This window comes from Malus sylvestris, chromosome 10 (genome assembly GCF_916048215.2).
Source record: "Malus sylvestris chromosome 10, drMalSylv7.2, whole genome shotgun sequence".
NCBI classification, from domain to species: domain Eukaryota; kingdom Viridiplantae; phylum Streptophyta; class Magnoliopsida; order Rosales; family Rosaceae; genus Malus; species Malus sylvestris.
The window spans coordinates 33,519,511-33,544,109 of NC_062269.1; the positions used below are offsets into that span (position 1 = coordinate 33,519,511).

General features: G+C 36.8%; 2 protein-coding genes across 2 annotated transcripts; one reads left to right on the forward strand and one right to left on the reverse strand.

Moving 5' to 3' along the window:
* Positions 1–9: 9 nt before the first annotated feature.
* Positions 10–5,312, reverse strand: LOC126586278 (E3 ubiquitin-protein ligase RGLG4-like). The gene is made up of 11 exons (XM_050251084.1): positions 4,830–5,312; positions 2,114–2,198; positions 1,864–2,004; positions 1,648–1,761; positions 1,459–1,556; positions 1,296–1,375; positions 1,006–1,111; positions 788–915; positions 576–699; positions 391–447; positions 10–308 (listed from the first exon to the last, which is right to left on the reverse strand). The coding sequence occupies exons 1-11, from the start codon at positions 5,079–5,081 to the stop codon at positions 222–224; spliced, it is 1,272 nt and encodes a 423-aa protein (XP_050107041.1). The 5' UTR covers positions 5,082–5,312; the 3' UTR covers positions 10–221.
* A 5,520-nt stretch (positions 5,313–10,832) lies between these two features.
* Positions 10,833–24,549, forward strand: LOC126586243 (protein FORGETTER 1-like). The gene is made up of 32 exons (XM_050251026.1): positions 10,833–11,433; positions 12,575–12,640; positions 12,821–12,994; positions 13,075–13,205; positions 13,827–13,903; positions 14,894–15,075; positions 15,203–15,280; positions 15,683–15,815; positions 15,922–15,982; positions 16,544–16,625; positions 16,750–16,878; positions 17,000–17,143; positions 17,222–17,321; positions 17,399–17,530; positions 17,880–17,950; positions 18,018–18,190; positions 18,315–18,408; positions 19,810–19,907; positions 19,983–20,118; positions 20,245–20,351; positions 20,902–20,997; positions 21,126–21,213; positions 21,314–21,425; positions 21,634–21,745; positions 21,833–21,956; positions 22,028–22,105; positions 22,195–22,313; positions 22,773–22,826; positions 22,915–23,017; positions 23,432–23,560; positions 23,768–23,879; positions 24,136–24,549. The coding sequence occupies exons 1-32, from the start codon at positions 11,011–11,013 to the stop codon at positions 24,165–24,167; spliced, it is 3,750 nt and encodes a 1,249-aa protein (XP_050106983.1). The 5' UTR covers positions 10,833–11,010; the 3' UTR covers positions 24,168–24,549.
* Positions 24,550–24,599: the final 50 nt, after the last annotated feature.

Here is a 24,599-nt window from a genome sequence, read left to right on the forward strand (position 1 = left end):
GGCGAACGCTGACAGAAGAAGCACAACTCACAAGTTGTAGTGATTTTAAGCAACCAAACATCTTACAGATGATTAAAAGTAGAAGCAGCTTTACACATTGAGTTGGAAAGCAGGACTGTACAACCTGGCGCAAGTCGATACCTGGGTGTCGCTGACAGAAGGCAGACAATCTCTAAAAGCTATATGCACAATCTGATATACACACGAATCCCTTTGTGCGGTTATCCAGTGAAAACCCTGAGACGGCTGCGAATTGGCTGGCGGCAAATTGGACAGTCGGACAATCTCGGTGCACAGTCTCTGCACGCCTGCAATGAAATAATTGTTAATGGCAATTGGCATGCAAGACAGGAAAGAACAGAGAGAAAGGGTTCTGCTAATGCAGCTCACCATGTGTCCGCAACCAAAGGCAATGTCCTTTACATTAGTTAGGCAGACTGGACAGAGCTGCATTCAAATTGAAACGAAGAAAGTATATCAGTTATTTGAATTTGTAAGAAGCTCAAATACATTTCGCTTCGGTCATCTATATATAGCAATTGTAAAAATTACAAAAAAATAAAAAAAAACTATACCATCTCGCTTCGTTCATCCCCTGCAGGTGCTGAAAGACCACTTGGTTCGCGAGTTGGTGCACGATGGGTGTAAGGAACTGGTGGAGGGCGTGGAACGATTCTCTTCTTTTTCCCTGTCGTACGTCTTTTTTCCGGTACAATAAAACTTATATTAGTAAGCATACGCATGCTAGAGTCTAATCCAATCAAAATGATGTTTATGCTAACCATACCCAAGTATACCGAACTCAACAGCTGCCTTATACTGGATTGGGATTTCCATGAGGGCAGCCAGAGCAAATGCAGCTTCTTTCTCGGATGAAGTTGTGTGTTTAGACATAATTTCGGTGAAGTTAACGAACTATAAACGAAAATAAACTAGTTAGAGGATTAATGTCTGCTTAAAATCTCTCCATTGGCAATAAACTTAGTGCTATATAGCTTATCATACCTGAAAATTATCAAATTCGCGTGAAGGGAGCTTGTCATCGAACTTCCTCATGTCTTCCCAAGGACCATCCCCGACTCCAACAAGAACAATCGAGAGCGGATAGAAACTGCTCACATAAGTTTTCGAAGTAAATCTTTTAGGTTCAACTCAATATTCCTGCTGTAATAATGCACTCAGTGCCTGGTAAATCGACACATTTAGCGCCTTTCGAGATTTGCTTAGGTTTAGCTATGACAACTGCATTGCATAGACATACTTAAAACAAAAGAAATGATAGTTGCAGGTTCTACCTCGCATCTGCAATTGATCTGATCGTCTTCTCCTCCTGTGGACTCAATTCATTGTCGCTAGTATCGATACTTCTAGTGACCTTTACAATTAAGAAACTCGTACTTAGTCGAGAGAGAGAGAGAGAGAGAGAGAGAGAGAAAGAGAGAGCATCAGATATTAAACCTGGCCATCTGCAATGATAACTAAAACATGGAATTGCCCTCCACTTTTCTCCACAATATCCATTGCAGCTTCAACTACAGGTCCATAAGATGTTGGCCCTTCAAACACAATATATGTCTATAAATCTCTGACTCAAGTGATAATCCAAACTATAATACATGAAAAACACAAGATATAAGATTCACCAACCCGAAAGTCGCAAATTTGGAACTATTTTTTTGTAGCAGGCCAAGACTTCTTCGAAACCATGGCAGGGCGAATGATCATTGTGAAAGCTAAACACCTCTTGATCATGAGTGGTAGCTAAAAAGTGGGGAGGGAGGTAAAGTCAATCCAGCGATCAAAACACGAAACGAAACAAAAAAGGTCCAGAGCTTCAAACTTTGGAAGGATTAAGGCCCCTACCATCACCAAAGCCGAAACAAGGAATGAGGTTGTCTTCATCAAATGGAGATAAAGTTTTTCCAATTATGGAGATAGCTTTCTCGTATGGATTAGGTTCATCGCCAATGGCGTGCAGGCTCCGGTTTCTGAATGAAACTTTGCCTGCAGTAACAACAACAAGAAGTCATCAGCTTCAAAGATGTCCAAACACAAAATGCATGTAAGTCTATGTACACGAACAGTAGTGCAGTTTTTATTTTCGTCCGCTAACCTGTCCACTCGTTGCTCTTGGTGAAGTCAATTCCGACGATGAGATTAGATGACTCTAAACCTTCTTTTCTCAAGGCATCTGTAACCTGAAAAAAGGAAGCAATTGATTTTCTGCAATGATAAAGGAGATGTTCATATATTTTTTTTTTTTCTTTCAAATTTCTATTCAGAGTTTATGTGAGTTGTTCCAAAACATGTGAAGCGATGAGCCGAGTATCATCAGTTGTTACACATCATGCAACGAGACAGATAGACGCATCGTTGTATATTAACTGGAGCTTCAACAAATTTACTCGATGATGATTGAGATTAATTGGGAAATGATTATATACACTCATTTGCTTACTATTGTCTAATTTTGTCTATTGATTCTCGTTTACTTATTCAATCAAAAGATTTTAGATACACAAAACTGTGCAGAGAAAGAAAATGAGTATGCAGAAATCACTTTCCGAAAATACCCTCGCGTTTCACAACCTTACTTTAATCATCATACTTATAAGAATAAACAGTAGGGTTGTGGAACAAGAAAGTAAAAGCAAGTCCCACTCCCTTTGCTTGTAGTCTGTGTGCTGGCATTACCCATTGGATAATCTTCCACTATGCCCTTAAAAATACAGTAATGCTTTCAAAGAGACGTGTTGACACGTCACTAATGCAAAACCCTTTTTATATAAAGAAAGAAAGATGCGTGAAACATGCATGATTAATAATTGACAATCGTGATGGTTGCTTGGCCCATGATTAATAAAGAAACAGAAATTAACCACTCAAGTAAGGGTACTTTTTTGCTCAGCACGCTAAGTGGTGGCAATGCTCACTATCTTGTTTATCATCGTTTGATTAATTTCAATTTTAAGATTTGTGCATATTCCCTACTTAAATCTCAAAATTTAAACTCATCTAACAATTATAAATAAGGTGATGAGTATCACCATTACTTGAGTGCGGTGAGAAAAAAAAATCCCCTCAATAATGTATTTTTGTGATGGTTTCGAATTGGATATGACTAAAAAGCAGTTAAAAATACTATCCAAGTCAATACTAGGGAGGACTGAGACTAAAAGAGTGGATATCTATTTACAATTTTACGTGGTACTGATACATTGTGGTGTTATTAATTTACGTGTTCAATTAAATTGACGGGATGAAAGTTACGACCAATAATAAGTCATTTGCAGTAGGTCCTACTATTTGATAAGGAAACCATAAAAATAAATAAAATAAAAATATTATTATTATTTTAGTAGAGCCCATGTTGTTACGTATGTTTAAAATAAGTGCCAATATTATATCAACACAAAAAAGGCAACACTTTAAGCTCATCCAATAACATATTCCAAGTCATGTTGAGATAAGAAACTTTCAATAATGCTATCATGTCTTTGAGATCATCGATTGGTTTGGATCTTAGTCATTTGAATTGCTCTAGATGGGTCCAAGTCCAACCACCCTATAATGGTGTAGGCAATGGAGCTAATCAACTAGTTTTCAGTGTTTAGTGGTAATCCTACTCTCAATTTTAGTCTAAATCCTACTCTTAATATGTAGCGAATTATCATGAAAATTGTTCTGGAGCCATCATTTGAAGTAAAGGCGGAACCAGTATTTTAGTCTAGAACGGATTCAAAAGTCTTAATCTGAAACACTTGATCTTACAAAAATCACTCTACCTTGTGATCAGCAATCGACCACCATCGCTTGGGTCTAGTATGGTGTCGTCCTCATCATCCCCTTCCTTAAGCCTAAACCCAAGCCTCTCTAACTTTCTTCCTCTCTCCTACCACTAATCTCCAGACCTCAGTCCTCCTCAAAGTTCACAACATATGAGCCACCAACCTCAAATCGAGCCTAACAAACAAAATTAAAGTAAAAACACTGGAATGGGACTCCGAGCCTACGAAAATCATAACCATAACAATAAACTTTTCCGCATGAAAAAAAGTCAGGATGGGTGTGGAACCAACCATCCTGATCCTTCATGGCTCCGCCTCTAACTTGAAATCAACTAATAAAAAAATGGTATATACTGAACTTGATTAGTTGGTTAAAGCAGTGTACATGTTTTGGTGCATTCTTATATCAAATTTGAATTTAATATAAAAGTAATATAGGATCAGATAATGATTCTCTTAACCTCGAGTCGTATATTTCAAAGTTTTGAGAAACAAACTGAGGAGAGAAATTATTGGTTAATTTTGACTAGAGATTTTTTTTTTTGTTTTTAAAGAGAGGAACAATAGGTGGCAAGTTACGGATACCCACTCATTTTAGACTTGGGGAGTTGAGGTGGAATTTTATCTATTTACGGTCAAGCAGACTTACTAGCTTGGAGCATCGAACTCAAGATCTCCCATGTGTTTTTTGTTTATTAAGAAGTCGAGTCCGCGCTCTTATTGCTGACCACTGTTTATTCAATTATTTGAAAATTTTCCGTTGAAAAGTGAATAGTAACCTTAGAATTTTGGACAACGCCAAAGGATAGTCATAGGAGAAGACCCCAAAAAAAAAAAATCCAATCCAAAACAAAACCAAACCAAACCTATGATAACTAAAAAGAGATAAACAAACCTCCGATTAAAACAGAGATTCCCAAAGAGTTAAGATATTCCCTAATTTTTATGTGAAATTAACGAAAATTTTTCATATGTTTTCTGCTTAATTTCAGACAAAATTGCAAAAATAATTAATTTGTTAGAGAGAGAAGAGAGAGAAACCTGTTGAAGGGATGTGAAGTTATCAGGGATATAAGCGTACTTCTGCTTCTGGGTAGAGAGCTGCTTCTCCGTACCACTCTGTGCTTTGCTAGGTCTCGTATCATTTATGTTCGGTTTTCCGAACATCCCGGGATCATACGACGGCGTTCTACCAGTGACACTGTGGTTTCTGCCGGCGTTGCCACCGGAGATACTTCTAGAAACGGCAGGGCTGTTCTGCTTGCTCTTGAAAAGTGACAAGAGGTTCCCCATGGCAACATCTACTCCTCCCTTGTTGTTCAACGCAAGGCCGGTAAATATGAGAGAAAACAGAGGACAAAAGAGAGAATTAAATAGGGTGGTGAGAGTGAAAAACTATGGACTCCGTCTGCTTTGGATTCAGAAGAAGAAAAGGAAGAAATGTCAGGGAAGTGAGGTTTGGAATATATGCTTTATTTTGTTGCTGCCTACGAACAAAGCAGAAGACTTTTAGAGGAGGAATAAAAGAGTTCTCTTGTAAAAGAACGTTAGGTGACCGTCACACTGCACCGTGGTGAAATTAAAATACATCATTTTCATGTATAAATTAATTTTGTAATGCAATACTGTATAATGAACAGTAGATATAGAAGAATATAAAAGAAAGTATGTATTAAAGAAATGAAGTTTTTAACAAGGAAAAAAAGAAGGTAGATAAAAAGATACACTATTCTCCATACCAAAAAATAAGTTGGATTTTTTTAAAATTTGTACTTAATTAAGTTATGCATATGTAGAATTTTTTTTGAATATATATGTAACTCACTATAGGCTCGAAAAACAAATAAAAGATGTGTACGACGAGATGTCCAGCAACAAGAAGAAGGAAAATGATTGAATGAGAAACTCTCGAGACTCTTGAAAAATCTTTTTCATTTTTCGGTTATGTATGGAAAGATAGAAATAAAATGACTACAATTATATATATAGATTTTTTTTTTAATTCAAATTTGCACTTCACACATGTTTTTTTGTTTTTTCAGGAGTGTTCAGTGGGCTAAATAATTTAGCAACTATTACACTATTTGGCTTTTTACATATAAGGTGTCAAGCCTTTTGACACGACGATGTGATATTATTTCACTGTATAAATGTCATAGTTTGAAGATTTTTTGTATAAAATTTCTTTCGATTTGGAGATCATTAATCATTTGTATGAAATATAAAAATAAAAATAAAAACCAAATTGTCAGTTAATAATGAGAATATTGTTACCATAGTTGTTTATTTGTTTGATACATATGAATGATTAAATGATCTCAATTTTAAATGAAATTTCTATAAATAATATTTATATGATGATAAAGAGCAACAATTTGAATTATGATATTTGGAAAATAAAATGGAGTTACATTGTAATAGAACAAGAAATAACTCTTTACTTACAAGAAGCGGAATAATTTACAATAATTTATAAATGATAGAACATATGAAACGAAGGAAAATTGAACCGTTACTAATACGCATGTTGTTTGCTTGGATGCTCCAACATCCATTTTGCCTTTTCATATTCTTATCCAAATACTTTTGGGAAATTCCAATTAGTGTCTCTTACAATATTCTCCTTCGTTGGTCATTTAAAAAAGCAATTGGATCCTCTCCCGAGCTCGGTGTAGGAATCCTCCTGAGTAGCTCATCTGGACCGTTCAAATTTGATCCAACGGCTCTAAACAATGAGCTCCTCTAAAAGTTATAATAATTACAGCCGTTTGATCAAATTTGAACGGCCCGAATGAGCTGCTCATGAGGATCCCCATTCTGAGCTCAGGAAATGATCCAGATCCTATAAAAAAATGAAGTTAAAGGAATGCGTCATACAAGATTTCATCCATTGTTCTAGTGAAATCGCAGTCTCGTTGTACAACGTTTCTAAAAGGACAATCTCAAACCTTCTTAATTATTTTATTTAAAATATGAACTTTTTGTTTTTCTTTGTTACTAGGAATGAGGAAGTCGAAGTCGAGATTCTTATGACTTGTTTGATAATCATTTTGTTTTTTGTATATAGTTTTGTTCTTTAGATATATGAAACGTATATGAGAGAGAAAGAAAAATGAATAATATAAGGCTCGTTTGGAAATGCTTTTAAAATATATGAAAGTGTTTTTAATGAAAATATTTTTGAAATCAATCTTTAGTTAAAATGCATATGAATATTGAAGAAAAACACACTTAAAAGTGATTCTTGCAAGAAGCACATAACTGATGCTTCTTGTAGGATGCACTTCAAGTACTTTTGAAATAAAAAAAATATTTTCTCTAAAAACGTTTTCAATAATTTTTAATTCACTTCCAAACGAGCTCATATATATAATTTTTTTATTATAGAAAAAGTGCGATTAATTTAAAGAGAAACCTCATTAACACCTAAGGTCTCGAGAGCCATACAAAAGAGCATTTTTAGCCTTGGGAGGAACACAACCAACCTATAGATATAGATTATTACAATTATGCTCAAGGAAAGTAACGACATATGTTGTAAAGTTTGCTTTCCTAAAGATGTGGTTCTACTCTACCGAACGGAGCGAGGAAGCAAGCTATTTTATGTCCTCAAAAATGGTTTTAATTCTCAACGAAGTTGTACACTTTCCATAAAAGCTATCAACAACAATTTTCGAGTCTCCTTCCACTATAAATTTCATGATACGATGTGGGTTGGCTAAACTCAAAGCATCCCGAAATGCCAGTGCTTCCACCATAGTGATAGTGTTAGGCGCCTAGATGACGAGAGCCAGCAAGAGAAAGGTGCCCCTGATGATTCCTAGTGATAAAATTATGTAACTGAATTGCCCTCCACTGAACTATTAAAGTTGAATTTATAAAAACCTTATGCATGAGGTATCCATCTGACGTGTTAACAACATTTTTCGTTTGATATGTTTCTGTTTCAAGATCCTTACCAGCTATAGCAGCCGTCATTATATAACAAGTCGGATCAGGTTTAATTTTTCTAAACACAAAGTTGTTCCTGGCATTTGACATTTGCCAACACAAAATAAGAATTTTACTAAGATCATAAATATCATATTTATCTCTAGACGTTTAAAAATTAAGAAAGAGCGCCTAGATCTGCTGAGGCGCCTGCCTAGATCGCCTAGGCACCCTCCTAACCCACCCAAACTTGCCTAGGTCACGACTCACTTATACAGAAAATAGATAACATTTATTTTACATTTTATTTTTTACAATAAATTGTAGGAGACTTGTTACATACTTAAATGAATACACATTATATCCTTGTTCCTCATGTTTTCAATATGTTCTAATACTTCATAATATATATGTCATTCTATTTTGTAATTTATGATGAATTTATATATATATTTTCAGTATAAGCAAATACTTATTTACACGAAATATAATAGATTTACTTAAATATGTCTAGTCCACCTAGACCCTGTCTAGCTATCTAAGCGCTAAGTCATAACCCACCGTCCGACTAGCGCCAAACGTCTTTTAAAACCTTGCCATTATTACATAAAGGGCAAAGAGTCTAACCATTAAAGTTGTGTTGACTTAATCTCTTGTTAGTAGAAAATCCATTTCATCTAGAGTTTCAAAGTCTTAAATTCTTTTGTTTAAAATAGGACCATTTGAAATTGGTACAAGGCGGATTACCCTACAATAAAAACTTTGAAACCAACTATATTGACTAGTCAGATGAACTAGTCAACTGAGTACATGTTGTTAGATAGCCACAAGCATATAAACTAAGTAAACTGATATTGCTAAAGCAAGACAAGTGATCTCCAGTTATTGTTTTAGCCTTGGTTCTTGAGTTAAGTTTACTTAGTTAACAAAGTGTCAATACTAGCACACTCTACAAAGTTTATCTCTAACAATGATTATTTGGATATAAAGGTAATTTTGCAAAGTATTGAACACGACGAAGTTTTTGGCCGGAAAAACCCACATTTGGGTTAAAAAACCGGGGATTCTCCATTGAGTGCAATCTACTAGTGTAAACAAGGTTCATACAAAAACCACACAAACTCAATTCTTATATTCCTATCTATGGAGCAGCTTTACCTTTGTGCAACCTTACTTTACACAAGATGAACTCCTTCGGTTTTCATGAAGTGGCAGCTCCTTCTGAACTCTTCACCTTGTGGCACCGATATCAACACAGTCAATGAAATGATATGATGTTATGATGTGCTCATGAAATGAGGATTCAATGACTAGTCAGGTTCTCCAGTCAAATAGTTGAAGAATAACCTAACATGAATCCAAATGCTTAGTCTAAGAAAGATATGCAACTTTGAAGATTAGACCTAGAACTTAATGCAAAACCATGAACACAATGCAACCCTAATATGCAATGATTGGGTATTTGTGCATGAGATGGTTTTGTGGCTAGAGTTTTGGTTTTGAAACTTAAGAAGTAGCTCTAGGCTAAAGCACTATTTTTCTTGAACTATCAATAACCTAGCCAAGAGACAAATGAAACCTTGAAAACCCTTTTAATGGAAAAAAATGGATGTTTCAGACAAAAAGGTACAAGGAGACATGTGTCACAAGCCAAAGAAATATTTTCAGATTAAGGGTGAGAAATCCATGCACAGGAAAATGTGTAAGATAGTGGGCTATCTTAATTTGCATGCCTAGATAGCTGGATATCAGAAGGAGTTATGACGAGACAATTCCACTAAACAAAAGAAACCGAAAAAAATAAGCTTGACATGCATATGCAAATGAATGAATCAAACCTTTTTTGTAGTGAAGATGACTGGAGCCTTGACAATTTAATTCCAGCAGAAATCCCATATCAGCATTGTCCCCTAACTCTAAATTATGAGTATGTATGGTAACATTTACATTTTTTTACAACGAAAGCCAAACAATAAACCTAATACTTAACACCAGCTGATATCTTCGTCATGACAGTCCACCTTTATAGGGGTTGAAAAGATTCACATAGGCATTTCAGCCTTTCCCTTGTCATCATCGTGCGATTCACCAGTGCTAGGTAGGGAAGGGCAAAATACCCGCGGTTATGGGTAATCGCGGTTAACCGCCTATTTAAACTTCACGGGTACGGTTATGGTTAACTGTTTAGATAAATAAACAGTTATAGGTATAACCATTTACCCGTGAAATTTAAATGGGTGGTTATGGGTATTAACCGTGGTTATAAACGGGTAACCGTTTACCCATTTATTTTATATATGTAAAATTAACACAAACCATGTTCTCGGTTCAATAATTCTTAGCACCCAATAAATTAGCAAGGAATTCATCGGTCATTCTCTCAATAACACCGTTGTAGGAATGATGATTCTCATCCGCAAGGAATTCGTCAAATTAATTTAAATTCCTTGCGGGTAACCGTGAAATTGACTGAAATGTCTTTGAAACAATATTTGTAACCCAATAATATTTAGCAAATATTATATTACCTTCATTGGTAACAGTTAAAAATATCGTCCGTAAACTATTATTTCAATTATTGGAATGGTATAAGGACTTAAAAAATTAAAATACGGAAATGTATGATGAATGTACCTATAACGGTGTTTAATTGTAAAAAAAACAGAAAATTATGATATTTTTTTTTTAATTTTCAAGTTGTTAAAAAACATGATGGGTGAAAAAGGGGTAATGATAAAAAAAAAAAGATAAACGGGTTAAAAATGGTAAATGAGTATTAAACGGTTACGATTAGATGAGTATACGGATATGAGAATGGTTAAACGTATATAAACGTTTATGGGTATGAGTATAACCGTTTAGGCAATTACCCAATGGGTAAACGGTTATACGGGTATGAGCATAAATGGTTATGGATAAATAACTACGGTTACCCGCCCGTTACAACCGTTGCCCACCCCTAGTGCTAGGACCCGAACCATGTGGTGCTTGGTTAAAAAGAAATAGAAAATGGAGAAGGTCACGTGCCTTGTGCACGTGCCAGGCTGAGCCAATACGGGAGATAGAGCGAAATCTCAAACGTCACACTGATCTCATAAATCACAGTCCACCGAGGCAAAAACGCAAACACAGAAAAAAAGTGGGAAACCCCAAGACTCCCAAACCCTCTCTTCGCGCCTTAACCTCTCTCTTTCTCCCCTTCTCTCTCTCAATCAAATCCAAACCATTCCCCAAACAATTGAGCCGTTTGAGAGCAAAGGGAGGAGGAGGGGGGCGGCAATACTGATCCACCATGATGCAGCAGCATCAACCTCCGCCAGTCCCACTGCAATCGCAGACCGCCGGAACCCCAGCCGGAGTGCAGGTCCGCTGCGCCGGCTGCGGCAAGATCCTGACTTTGGACGCAGGGGTCACCGAATTCGCCTGCGACGCCTGCCAATTGCCCCAAATGTTGCCGCCCGAGCTGATGACCCGAGCCCAGGCATATGCCCAGGCCCGCGCTCCGCCTCCGCCCCATGTTGCGCCTCACGGCGTTGATCCTTCGAAGATCCAGCTTCCCTGCGCTAATTGCAAGGCCATCCTCAACGTGCCTCATGGCCTCGCGAGGTTCCGGTGCCCTCAGTGCCAAGTTGACCTGGCTGTCGATGTCTCGAAGCTCCAGCAGTTCTTCCCGCCCCGTCTGCCCCTGCCTCCTCCACCCGAGGAGGTCAATGAGGTAACTGTTTGGTTGCTGAGAATTTTCGGGAATGTAGAAGTATGAATTACAAATGCACTATGAGCTAGAAGTATTTTGCTTTGTTAACATAATCCTTTTATAGATATGGTTTCTTGGTAGTTAGAACAAGTAAAAGGCTTAGGACTTGGGTGAATACTGTGGATTATTTTTTGCGAGATACTCCGAGTCTCCGAATAATGTATGTTAGAAAGTTTCACTTTTGTGTAGTTCCATTACTTCCTACGATGAATATTTCAGTTTCTAGCTAGTATGGACTCGTGTGGAATTGCTTTTAAAAACGCTGAAAGGGCGTTTGGTAAAAATGTTATTGGAACCAATCCTTAGTAAAAGTGCAAGTGAATCCTGGAAGAACACTTATGTGCTTTCTGGTGCTTCTTGCAAGAAGCACGTCAAGTTATTTTCGAACCCTTTTAACATTTTCTTTAAAAGCGCTTTCAGTCGTTTAAAAGTTTCAAATGAGCCCTATATATTGGAGGTTTCAACTAGGGGATTTGTATTTCGGGATGTTGTTCTTGTTTGTAATACTTTGATTCCTGTTTTGGTATGACTGACTGTTTGACCACTATCAATTTTTAACTGTCCACTAATGTGTTCAAAGCCTCTGCCTTTCCATCATGTTTGGTTTTCCATTGGAGTTTAAAGTAATTTAACCGCATGAAAGGGAAACTTTTTGGGTGGGGTGGGGGGTGAAACTTCCACCAGGTCACTTAAATTAAAGAAGATTTATTTCAGTTCAGAGACACTGTGCAGCATTCAAACTGGCAAAGCCTAGGGACTCAAACATAAAATCCGTTTGTGTTTCCAGTAAAGTATAACTTATTTTCAGAACTGACCAAAGCTTAATTGTGATCACCAAAAGCTGCATATCTTTTGGACCGATTATGTTTTATATAGGATCACAACTGTAGCATTGTGGTGCTGCACTCCTTGGAGTCCATTCATGAAATTATATGTCAGTGAGGAGCATCTATCTTAAGTCTGCAAAGCAAATTCATGTTTCTGGTCTTGGCTTTGTTTATTGTACGAAGTTAAAAAATGAGCACTCTTATAGAATGTTATCTTTTGAAATGATATTATCAGATACATGTAGGCTTATTCCTGGCTGCATCAAACATGTCAGGTTGCCATCGAAGTAGAGCGAGAAGAGGATGAAGGTGGCAAGGCAGGCGAAACATTTACAGACTATGTGAGCATTTTTGTTTGCCATTAACAAGTACGATGTGATTTATGTTCATAACTGCTGAGGCCTCATGGTTACAAGTTCTATCTTGGAGTTTTCTTTCTATTTGACAATGTCAGTGTCTTGACTTTTATTTAAACCACTTGAACCGGCATCTCAGATACATTTTATGTTACTTTTATGTAGCGCCCTCCAAAACTATCCATTGGCCCTCCTCATCCAGATCCTGTTGTGGAAACATCGTCCTTGGCTGCTGTGCAGCCACCTGAGCCCACTTATGATCTGAAAATCAAGGATGATTTGGAAAATTTAAAGGCTTTGTCATGCTTACAGATTGAGACATTGGTCTATGCTTGTCAGGTTGCTGTCCTGTTCTCGTGACGCTTTATTTCTTGTAAATTGTCTGCTCCATTGTAAAGTTGTGTTTGCTTCCTTGACAGAGACACCTGCAGCATCTTCCAAGTGGTGAGAGGGCAGGATTCTTCGTTGGGGATGGAGCTGGTGTGGGGAAAGGTCGAACAATAGCAGGGTTAATATGGGAGAATTGGCACCGTGGGATGAGGAAAGCAGTGTAAGTTTTTGGTTGCAGTTTGTTGGCAGATTTTAAGAGTCATTTGCATAAAAGGATAAAACAGTGCCCCCCAGGATCGAAAAGGATGATATGGAAAAAATAATCTCTGCGGCCTTATTTTAAGCTCCCATCAATTGGAGTTGTTGCTTAGTTTTAATTATAACTGTTACTGTCAGCCAATTACTGATTGATAGTTACATTTGAGGATCACCTATAGCAATGTCTTCTTATTACATATTACACTTGGGAAGTTAAAACACTAGCAGTATAAGTAAATGCACAATGTCCGAAAAAAAGATATCATATTAGTTACTGTGTGTTCAGTGACAAAAAAAAAAAAGAAAAAAAAGAAGAAGTACCACATTAAAACGTGGCCTGTTTGTACTACGTTTTGCTCCTTGGGACTGGTAAAAAATTTCAAACACATGGGTTTCTTTATCAAACAATCTCACTTGTGGGAGTTTCAGTATTTTTCTTTACATTAATATTGGTAAAAAGCACTTCGTAACTGGCTTTTGTTTTGTTGGTTGGAATTGCAATACTGAATATTTTCGAGGCCGGAACTATGCTTTTCAACTCTTTGTTTAATGCTTTCTCCTCTCTGCGTTGATTCTAAAACAGGTGGGTTTCTGTTGGTTCAGACTTGAAGTATGATGCGAGAAGAGACTTAGATGATGTAGGTGCAACTTGCATTGAAGGTAAATGTGCTTGGTCTAGTTTTCTTGTGTGTGTGTGTGTGTGTGTGCGCGCACACTTTTTTAAACGTGCTTGGTCTAATTCTATTTGTGTATTTAGAAGTACAATTTCGTATACCGGGACGAATTGTGAAAATCATTCATGTAAAATTGCATATATAAACTTCTTCCTCATCTGTGTAGTACATGAAGTTATTGCACGGTGTGTTGCTGTGTTAATGGTTTTGTTTTGCGGTGTCATAATTTGATTCAAGCTTAATGACATTTGAAAATTATGTGAGGATGATTTAATTGTTGAAAGAAGCTTAGAACTGCTAGGGAAAAATGGTACAGATGCATTTGGCCCAAAGTTGTGGGTCATTCATGTAAAATTGCATATATAAACTTCTTCCTCATCTGTGTAGTACATGAAGTTATTGCACGGTGTGTTGCTGTGTTAATGGTTTTGTTTTGCGGTGTCATAATTTGATTCAAGCTTAATGACATTTGAAAATTATGTGAGGATGATTTAATTGTGGAAAGAAGCTTAGAACTGCTAGGGAAAAATGGTACAGATGCATTTGGCCCAAAGTTGTGGGTCACTGGTAAGTAAGTGGTGATAGTAATTCTAAAGAATGCTACTCAAACTATGCTTTAAGTCCTGGATTTCCCTTATTCTAGAAAATGATACTTGATGCTTTTATTCAAAATGTGAAGGATCGTTACCTTTTCTAAAACTCTTTGATTTGGCATGCATTTGGATATCACATTGTTTGGTTAAAGGGTTGTGGCATGAGATGACAACACGTGCCAAAAATAGAACAGGAAGACAGTTCAAAACAGATTAAATTTTCAGATAGGGTAGGGCATCGGGACTCTGCTTAGGTTTTAGCTGCAGGTTGCTGATTTTTTGAATTTAAAAAAAAAATCTCCAATTGGGATTGAGCCTTTCTTCCATCATGGGGGACTCTATGATTCTGAACAATATCACAATAGATATAATCTTGTTTGCAGTACACGCCTTGAACAAGCTGCCTTATTCCAAACTTGATTCGAAGTCTGTTGGCGTCAAGGAGGGCGTTGTTTTTCTGACATACAGCAGCCTCATTGCATCCTCTGAGAAAGGTCGTTCACGTATGGGGCAGCTTGTGCAGTGGTGTGGACCAGGATTTAATGGTCTTGTTGTATTTGATGAGGTAGTATATTTTTGTTTTAAATGGTTTGCTGAAGATTTTTAACATATGGTTTAATTGATGGAATGAAATATTCCATGGTGTCAATATGTTCTGCTTTTCATGCTAAAGGTCAATGGCTTCATTGTAGTGCCACAAGGCCAAAAATCTGGTGCCTGAATCTGGAAGTCAGCCAACACGTACTGGTGAAGCAGTTCTTGAAATTCAGGTTTGTCCTATCAGATTTTTGAAAGCACATATATTGCCTTCTGTTCTTTATTTCTGTTACTTTTCAAAGTTTAGATCAATGATTTCATTTTGGGTAATTTAATAGGCATATTTAAGATACTTGAGTTTGCAGAATCTGCATCTTGTATTTTACTTTGTAAAATCTGATACAACTCTTCTGACACATTATGTGCCTGACTGCAATAGCTATGGTTCCTCTATACAATAATAAATATACCTTTGCAGTAAAAGGGCCAGAATAGCATTAAGTTAGTGCCTGACTGCAATAACTATGGTTCCTCTATACAATAATAAATATACCTTTGCAGTAAAAGGGCCAGAATAGCATTAAGTTAGTGTATTAAGTTATTAACCCATAATGTTTTTCTTTCTATTGTCACAGGCTAAGCTTCCTGAAGCTCGTGTTATTTATTGTTCAGCAACTGGTGCATCCGAACCACGAAATTTGGGTTACATGGTACGCCTTGGTCTTTGGGGCCCTGGAACATCTTTTTCTGATTTCCGTGAATTTCTAGGTGGGTTTTTCACGGAATACCCATACATTTGTTTGTCTTATTTATAAACTTTTACTCACTTCTTATAGAAGGGGGATCATTTTTTCTAACAGCACAGCGTGTGTAGGTGCTCTTGAGAAAGGAGGCGTTGGAGCACTCGAACTTGTTGCCATGGATATGAAAGCAAGGTAACAACCCTGAGAATAATTACATGTAAAATATACTTTAGGAGCAAAAGCGATGTAATAAGGATCTAAATTGGGGACTCAATTCTGTGACTTACATTGCAGCTCTTAAATCATATATAGATCATGTAGTGTTCATCTCAGCTGGAATGTATATGGTCAGGATTGGGGAACACACCTTTTTGACACACTTTATTAGGGCCCACTCCGTAACTTTTTTCAATGATTCGAACCATCTGTATGTCAATTCACCATTCATAGATCATCCTTGCAAAAAATTAGACGAGTCCAATATCATTAAGACACTCATTTGTAGTGAAGAAAATGTATGAATGTGGTTCTGCAAAGAAACACTATTAAAATGACTGCCATTTAATCCAATGGTCATATGGTTTGAATTTGAGTGATTTTTGGTATACATGATCTTTGAGGAAAGACATGAAAGATAGACAGTTAGATTGTTGAAATTCATTATGGATGGGCCCTACAAAATGCCAGTCCTCAACGCCCTTATCATAATGCCATCATTGTTATGATGTAAAAATGCGTGTTTTGATATTTCAGGGGGATGTATGTATGCCGTACTCTTAGCTACAAAGGGGCAGAGTTTGAAGTTGTTGAAGCACCTCTAGAAGCTGAAATGATGGTATACAATACATGTCTTATTTGTGGCTCTGATGTTGAGGGGGAAAGTTTTCTCTCTGATTACTTGAAATTTAAATTATATGCACAGTTTTTTATTCTTTTATGTTACTTTGTTGTCTTCTTAGGACATGTACGGAAAAGCAGCTGAATTTTGGACAGAACTGCGACAGGATATACTAACTGCATCTGAATTTCTTGCTAATGAAAAGCCTGTTTCTAGTCAAGTGTGGCGATTATATTGGGCCAGCCATCAGGTATTAGTCTATGCTCCTGGATGTTTGTTGTTTTAAAATTACAGTTTTCTAAACTTTTCACAATATGCTTTCAGATTTTTTTTAATAACTTTTTTATTATGCTTTTGTGCATATCTTGCAGCGTTTCTTTAGACACATGTGCATGTCAGCTAAGGTGCCGGCTGCTGTAAGACTAGCTAAGCAAGCATTGATGGATGGCAAGTGTGTGGTTATTGGCCTTCAGAGTACTGGAGAGGCGCGAACTGAGGAAGCTGTGACCAAATATGTAAGCGAATTGCTTATTTTTGTTGTACTTGGCTTTTGATTTGTGCATTATTTAGTTTTGTGTTCCTTGCTTAAGCAGGGTCTTGAACTTGATGATTTTATTTCCGGACCTCGAGAACTTTTACTGAAATTTGTTGAGGAAAATTATCCCTTGCCTGAAAAGCCTGAACCTCTCGAAGGTATATATGCGATTTACTATTGTTTGCAATAATTTATTTTAATGTAACTACCAATTTACTTTCTAGAGTTATACTAGGAGAAGATAGTGTGAAGGAGCTGCAGCGGAAGAGGCATTCAGCAACTCCTGGTGTTTCAATGAAAGGGAGAGTGAGGAAAGTTGCAAAATGGAAACCTGCAAGTGATGATGAAAGTGATGAAGAATCTGAAAGTGAGTTCCTAGAAATTGGCTTATCTCTAATGCTTGAATTTGGGCCCTTAATATTAGTTGTCTTTGGTATCTTGCTGTTCTTCAGAATAAGTTTGCAAGCATGTTTTGTTTGGATTCTCATTGTCACCTTGAAGGAAATACTTCTGTGGTTCTTATTGATGCATCACTTTTAGCCTGTTTGCAGAGTGCACCTACTGAAGCATTCAGCTTAACTGTTCATATATTTTTATTTAGAATCTTTTCCTTTTAGGGCACATCAATTATAGCGGATTGTATTTTATGTAGTTGAAAAATGATGCAACTACTCAAGTACCTTTCCTTATTCCCAAGCTTTCTTTGATTAATGCAGCTGAGTCTGCTCAGGAATCTACTGAATCTGACGATGAGTTTCAAATTTGTGAAATTTGCCAATCTGAGGAGGTAATTCCATTTGGCATGTTAAGATGGTTGTTCTTGCAATATGTTACTTATCCATGAGATGCTGCAGGAAAGAAAGAAACTGCTTCATTGTTCCTGTTGTGGGCAACTGGTCCATGCTGCATGTCTTATCCCACCTGTGACAGATGAAGTATCAGTAGACTGGTCATGCCATTCATGCAAGGAAAAAACAGATGAATTTTTGAAAAGAAGACAAGAGTATATAGCTGTACTTACGAAAAGGTTAGTTTAATTTGATTCTTTTTTCCCACAAGAGTTTCATATATAATAACTTAATTTTTCATGACATGTTGATGTCTTATTTATAACTTTATAACCACATCAATGAGATTTTCATACCTTTTAGGTATGAAGAAGCTTTGGCTCGTAAGTTAAACATATTGGAGATAGTTCGTTCTTTGGATCTTCCGAACAATCCTTTGGATGATATCATTGATCAGGTAGTGGCGATGTTCTTTCTCTCTCTGTCTCATGTAATTTTGAAAATACTAAATCACATATTCATTGTTAAATTGCATCCACCTTCGTAGAGCCTCCATGCTTGTTCTTTTTTTCCCTAAAATCTAACTGGAAAAGCCTTGCCTATAATTTGTTAGATACTGTAGGCTGTTATGCCATGTTGTAGTCTAATTCTATCTTCATTTTGTAGAAGTGTTAGATTCTGAAATCCTTAAGAGTTAGGTCCAAAGTCCAAACTGAACAAGTCTTTTCCATAAGTTTGACCATACTTATGGAAGGGAAGGTTTTGGTCATAAATTTATATATAGTAATACAGCCATCTCTGATTGTATATCTATGGTGTATGTCTGTGGCATAATGTTGCCTAGACATTGACATCATAAAGGATATCAAAGAAATGAGCTATCTTTTCCAGGACAGATTTCTTGCCACTGCAAAGAGAGAAGGGGATGATTCTGTCAACTGAGACATGAGAAGTGTCTTATTCTTCAGTCTTCATAACAGTGACATAAGTTATGTAGGCATAATGGAGAGGGTACTCAGAATTAAATCCAGTTCTCAACTTGTGATAGGTTTATTTTTTCTGACCTCCGAATCTTTTTTAAAGCTCAAAAATTGGATCCTGCGCCAGCTTTGCTTTTTAAGAAATCCTCAATGGTTGACCACGTTAGGAAATAGAGGTGAAACAATATCCATGAGCTCATTCAAAGTCCTACTGGATTAAGCATACTCTTCATAAGCATCATAATGAAAAAATAATAAATGTATCCGTTTTAATCTCAAGGGCTTGTATGTTTCCTTTACTAATGGTGCTTATAGGTCATTAAACTTGCTCCATAATAGAGAACCCCTGACTGGATTTACCCTTTTGGTTTTGTTCACACCGATTTGTACCATTCTTGCTGGTCCTGCTATTCAAACTGGGTTGCTTGTGTCACACTGATTCAAAGGAAATGCTAATTTCCATTCTGCATATTTAATTGTTTATAACAATACTATGTAGGTATCTTACACTTGATATGAAAACATTCCGGCCAGCATGAGCAGGCATGACAATGTATATGCATGTAACTCTTAATTCAAAGACTTAAAATAGGTGGTTAAAGGGTCCTACCATAAAAAAAAAGATGGTAGGCAAAAGAGGCCATTGATCGAAAGGTAGCTTGTTTATTTCCATTTTCAGTCTATACTTGACAATCAGTCTTGTTCTGTTTACAAAGCTCTAACATGATCCCATCTAAGAGTCACTTTGCCAAGACTGTCTGCTTCATTCCAGATTCTAAACTAATGTTCATATTCTACAGCACTATACAGAATATCTCAACTTTATCTGTTTATTGAGCAGAATTTTTTTCTTATTTTTCTCTTGGGGTGGGTGTCAGCTTGGAGGCCCTGATAAAGTAGCAGAAATGACTGGAAGGCGAGGTATGCTTGTGAGGGCATCTGGTGGAAAAGGTGTTACCTATCAGGCACGGAACACGTGAGTTATGGTATTTTTTTCACTCTTACTTATATGAAGTCATTTTTAAATTGGCTAAACTGTATTTTGGTTTAGGAAGGAAATTTCCATGGAGATGGTAAACATGCATGAGAAGCAGCTTTTCATGGACGGCAAGAAGTTGGTTGCCATCATTTCTGAAGCTGGATCTGCTGGCGTGTCTTTGCAGGCAGATAGAAGAGCTACAAATCAGGTATGCCTATATTTTCTATAACTTATCTTCTCAACAGTAGCTGGCTTACAGCGGAGTGAAACTGGATAGTATCTTTTCATCACCTCTCCCTCATCAAATTACAAGCATTCTAAAATTTAACAACAGAGACGAAGGGTACATCTTACTCTGGAACTTCCTTGGAGTGCTGATCGAGCAATTCAACAGTTTGGAAGAACTCATCGGTCAAATCAAGCCTCCGCTCCTGAATACAGGTAGATAGACACTATATGTAAAAATTGTTTCTTTTATTTGGCTCACCAGTGTTATGCTGGTTGCTAAATTAGTGTTGACTAGTTTTCTCTTGACCTTTAATTTGGAAATGACTTCTAGAAAAGTTGTGACCTATCTACCTTTTACTGTTAGAAGCAAGGGCTTGTCCACTGTGCCAGTACACTTTGATGTATCAGAGTGACTAGTTGAAGGAATCAGATCCTGATATCCTTTATTAGTTTTTTAGTGAAACCAAGTATCCTTAATTACTGAATCCTCTTATCTGACATACGATAGGTTTTGGTTGAATCTTTGGTCAATCCAACTCAAGGGCCGGCTTTACAACCAAATGAGTTTTGTCTCTTAATCAATAAAATTGAGATTACATAAGAAAATTTTCTATTTATTCGTTTGTCGTTTTCTGATCAGTGTGATTACTAATTAGTATTACTAATTAGTTATTAAATGCACGCTATTACAGATATGAGAATCATGCATGGTTAGTTGTTTTTTCCAGTTGATGAGCTGGTTCATCCTTTATTTCTTTTGCAGGCTTATTTTTACTAACCTTGGTGGAGAGCGTCGATTTGCATCCATCGTAGCAAAGAGATTAGAATCTCTTGGAGCACTAACACAGGGTGACCGCAGGTTACTTGAATTTCATCTATGTAGATTTGGTAGTTGTTATTATTGTGGTATAAGAACGTGTATTGGAATTTTATTCTCCATCCTGTGAGTGATTTGGTTGTCTCATTATTTGGTTTGATGTAATGCAGGGCAGGGCTATCATTGAGTGCCTATAACTACGATAGTGCTTATGGAAAGAAGGCCTTGATGTTGATGTATAGAGGAATCATGGAGCAGGTTTGTATGAACGTCTTCTGAAAAATAATCTCTCTCCATAATGTATGAATACAAGTAAAAATTAAATTGTGATGGAAAATAACTTGAAGTCAATTTTCAGGATTCTCTGCCTGTTGTGCCGCTAGGATGTTCATCAGAAAAACCGGAAACAATCCAAGATTTTATTGAGAAGGCTAAAGCTGCTCTTGTTCTTGTAGGAATAGTTAGGGATGGTAATGGTTTTGAACTATTGTGTCGTACTATGCTGGATAGAATATTTAATGGCTCCATTTTATTCCCCACGTGTTCTAAATTATATAGTGTTAGTACAGTTAATTGATTTAAAAATTTTATTTTCCGTAATAGAATGTCACAGAGAATTTGCTTTTAACTATATTTTATTTTCTTGGTGGTGACCTACTCTTCTTATATATGATGTAGCTCATGGGAAAGATCATGGCAGGCTTGCTGGCCGTATAATTGAATCAGATATGCATGATGTTGGACGTTTCCTCAATCGGATTTTAGGAGTACCGCCTGATATACAGAATAGGTCTGTGATTGACATGTCAATTAAAATATAGTTTACTTATAGTAGTTAAAGTTGGGTTTCATATGCTGATATCATTATAATACACAGGCTGTTTGAGTGTTTCGTTAGCATTTTGGATCATATTGTCCATAATGCACGCATTGAAGGGAATCTGGACTCTGGGATTGTTGATATGAAAGCTAATGTTATAGAGCTACAAGGAACTCCAAAGGTCAAGCATTGCTTAATTGTTGCTTGTTTGATTTACATGTTATATTTATATTGACTTCCAATTTGTTGCAGACTGTTTACGTAGATCAAATGTCTGGAGCTTCGACAGTGCTTTTTACATTTACCCTGGATCGTGGGGTCACGTGGGAGGTACTTTTGTTTTCAAGTGACTAGTTGAGTGGTGGCTTATTACTATGTCTATGCCAATTCACATACTAAACTATGTTTATCTTTCTTAGTCTGCGAGTGCCATGCTTGAAGAGAAACAAAAGGATGGACTTGGTTCTGCCAATGATGGATTCTATGAATCTAGGAGGGAATGGTTGGGAAGACGTCATGTCATGTTAGCCTTTGAGAGGTACTGCATCTGAAGTTTGTTATGCATATTCATGTATTGTTCTGCTGATTTTTTCTCAAGTGAAGTTGTTTATGTTCTATTAGAATGAAGATCCTCTCCGGATCCTCTTTGTGAGGATCCTGGGGATCCTCAAATCGTATTCGTTCATCGTACATCGTGAGGTCAGAAGTTATTTTAAATATTTTTATTTAAAATTAAACATAAACAGTACTTGACGAAAATTGGCCGCACAATGTACGATAAACAGACACGATTTGAGGATTCCCAGGATCCTCACAAAGAGGATCCGGAGAGGATCCTCGTTCATTTTATTATTAATTTATTATAATATTATTTTTCTTCTGAGTTTTTCTTCAGCATTATTATAATGTACTTTCCCTTCATGGTTCTTGTGCTTCAATTAGTGTATCTTTCTACTTCATTTTCTGGTTTCATTGTTTTACCCTAAATATTTTTCAGTTCTACTTCCGGATTGAACAAGATAGTCCGCCCTGCGGTGGGAGAGTCAGTAAGGTACCAAATTTATGCTTTATGTGCTTCATTCATCTTTGTTCTAAAATAAATATATTTCACTTTCACCTACTGCTTTTCCCCTATCCAGAGAAATGCCTCTGTCAGAGCTAAAAAGCAAATACAGAAAAACATCAACATTAGAGAAGGCTCGTCGTGGCTGGGAAGATGAATATGAAGTTTCGTCCAAACAGGTCGATATTGATAAACTTTAAAAATGGCTGCATTATTTTTGGTGCAAATAGTTTACTGTTATTAAATGACTTTGTTGCTATTATGTATATTGTGATGCTGAAAATCTGTATTTCCTATGTATTCAAATCGACTATTATTCAATCAAAATGGAAAAAAAGGCACTCATTTATCAAATCATCGTGTATAATATGTTTACCTTGATGGCCATTTTGACCTTTGATTAACCATGCACCGCATGTCTGGCTCATTCTTTCTTGGAAGACTTGGATATTGTTTCCGTGTCAAACAGCAACTCATATCTGCTCGTATATTTAGCAGTTCATAGTCCAAACCGACTAGTTGAAAATTCCTTAGGTGTTTATACATCTCATTTGCTGATTGTAATAATCTTGTGACTTCACCATTACTTGCAGTGCATGCATGGACGCAATTGTAAGCTTGGCAACTTCTGTACTGTTGGCAGAAGACTGCAGGAAGTAAATGTATTAGGTGGCCTAATTCTTCCTGTCTGGGGCACTATTGAGAAGGCTCTTTCTAAGCAGGTAACTTGTTTTCATCTGCTAGTTAATGTGACCTGGTGATCTCAGCGACATAAATTTAACAAATCACGGACTGCCTTTTCTTCATTGTGGACAACTATGAAATGCTCTCTTACCAAGTGTCAGTGTTTGTTCCTGAATAATTTATATTCAGTAAAAGTGCAAATATGCATTTCTAACTACTGATAACTCGTGTGACAATATCTCCAGCAACGGCAAAGCCACAAGCGGCTACGTGTTGTGCGTATAGAAACCACTACTGATAACAGCAGAATCGTCGGTCTCTCTGTACCAAATGCAGCAGTGGAATCCGTACTTCAAGGTCTCTCCATTTCTCCTGTTAATTTTCTATTTTCCTCTGCTTAGCGTCCTTGACCGGTAAAAAATTTCAAAGCCACTCCAATTCAAACTCTTTTAACGATGAGCATTTACTTAAGATAACTTCTTGAGGTGCCTAGCTAACTTAGCCTAGTTCTTATGCAAGCGAAACTCGTAAATGGCTAAAGATATGAAGTTCATGAACTTGTTCGATCTCTTTAGAAGTTTACTTGACTGAGGATGCTCTGATAATGTTTCAGATTTTGCATGGGTTCAAGAAATTGACGACTGAGATGACGCGGTAGTCTGGTTGTAAATTTTGCCGAGTTGCTATGCTCATCTACGCCGTGATAATCTTGGAAGCATATGAATAGTTCCAGAACGAAGGCAGAAGCCAAATACCCAAGAAATAGAAAAAGCGAAGATGATTTTTCTGCACATCGTAATGACCCCGTGCAGTCATTGATTTTGATTTTATTTGTTTCTCGACCTCCGTTGCCGGTCAGTTTTTTTTTGCCCTATTTATTTTGTATATCACCGACGACGTTTTACGGCAATGGAGGTTAGATTTAGTAGGCTCTCTTGGTCATTAGTTTTGCCGCAATCAATTTGTACCACTATCATACAGTTAATTCAAATGGTAGAGGAAATAGAAAATTCCCCTTTTTGTTCAACGTCATACATTTTGTGAATGAAATTTGTACCCAAAAAAAAAAATCCTTCA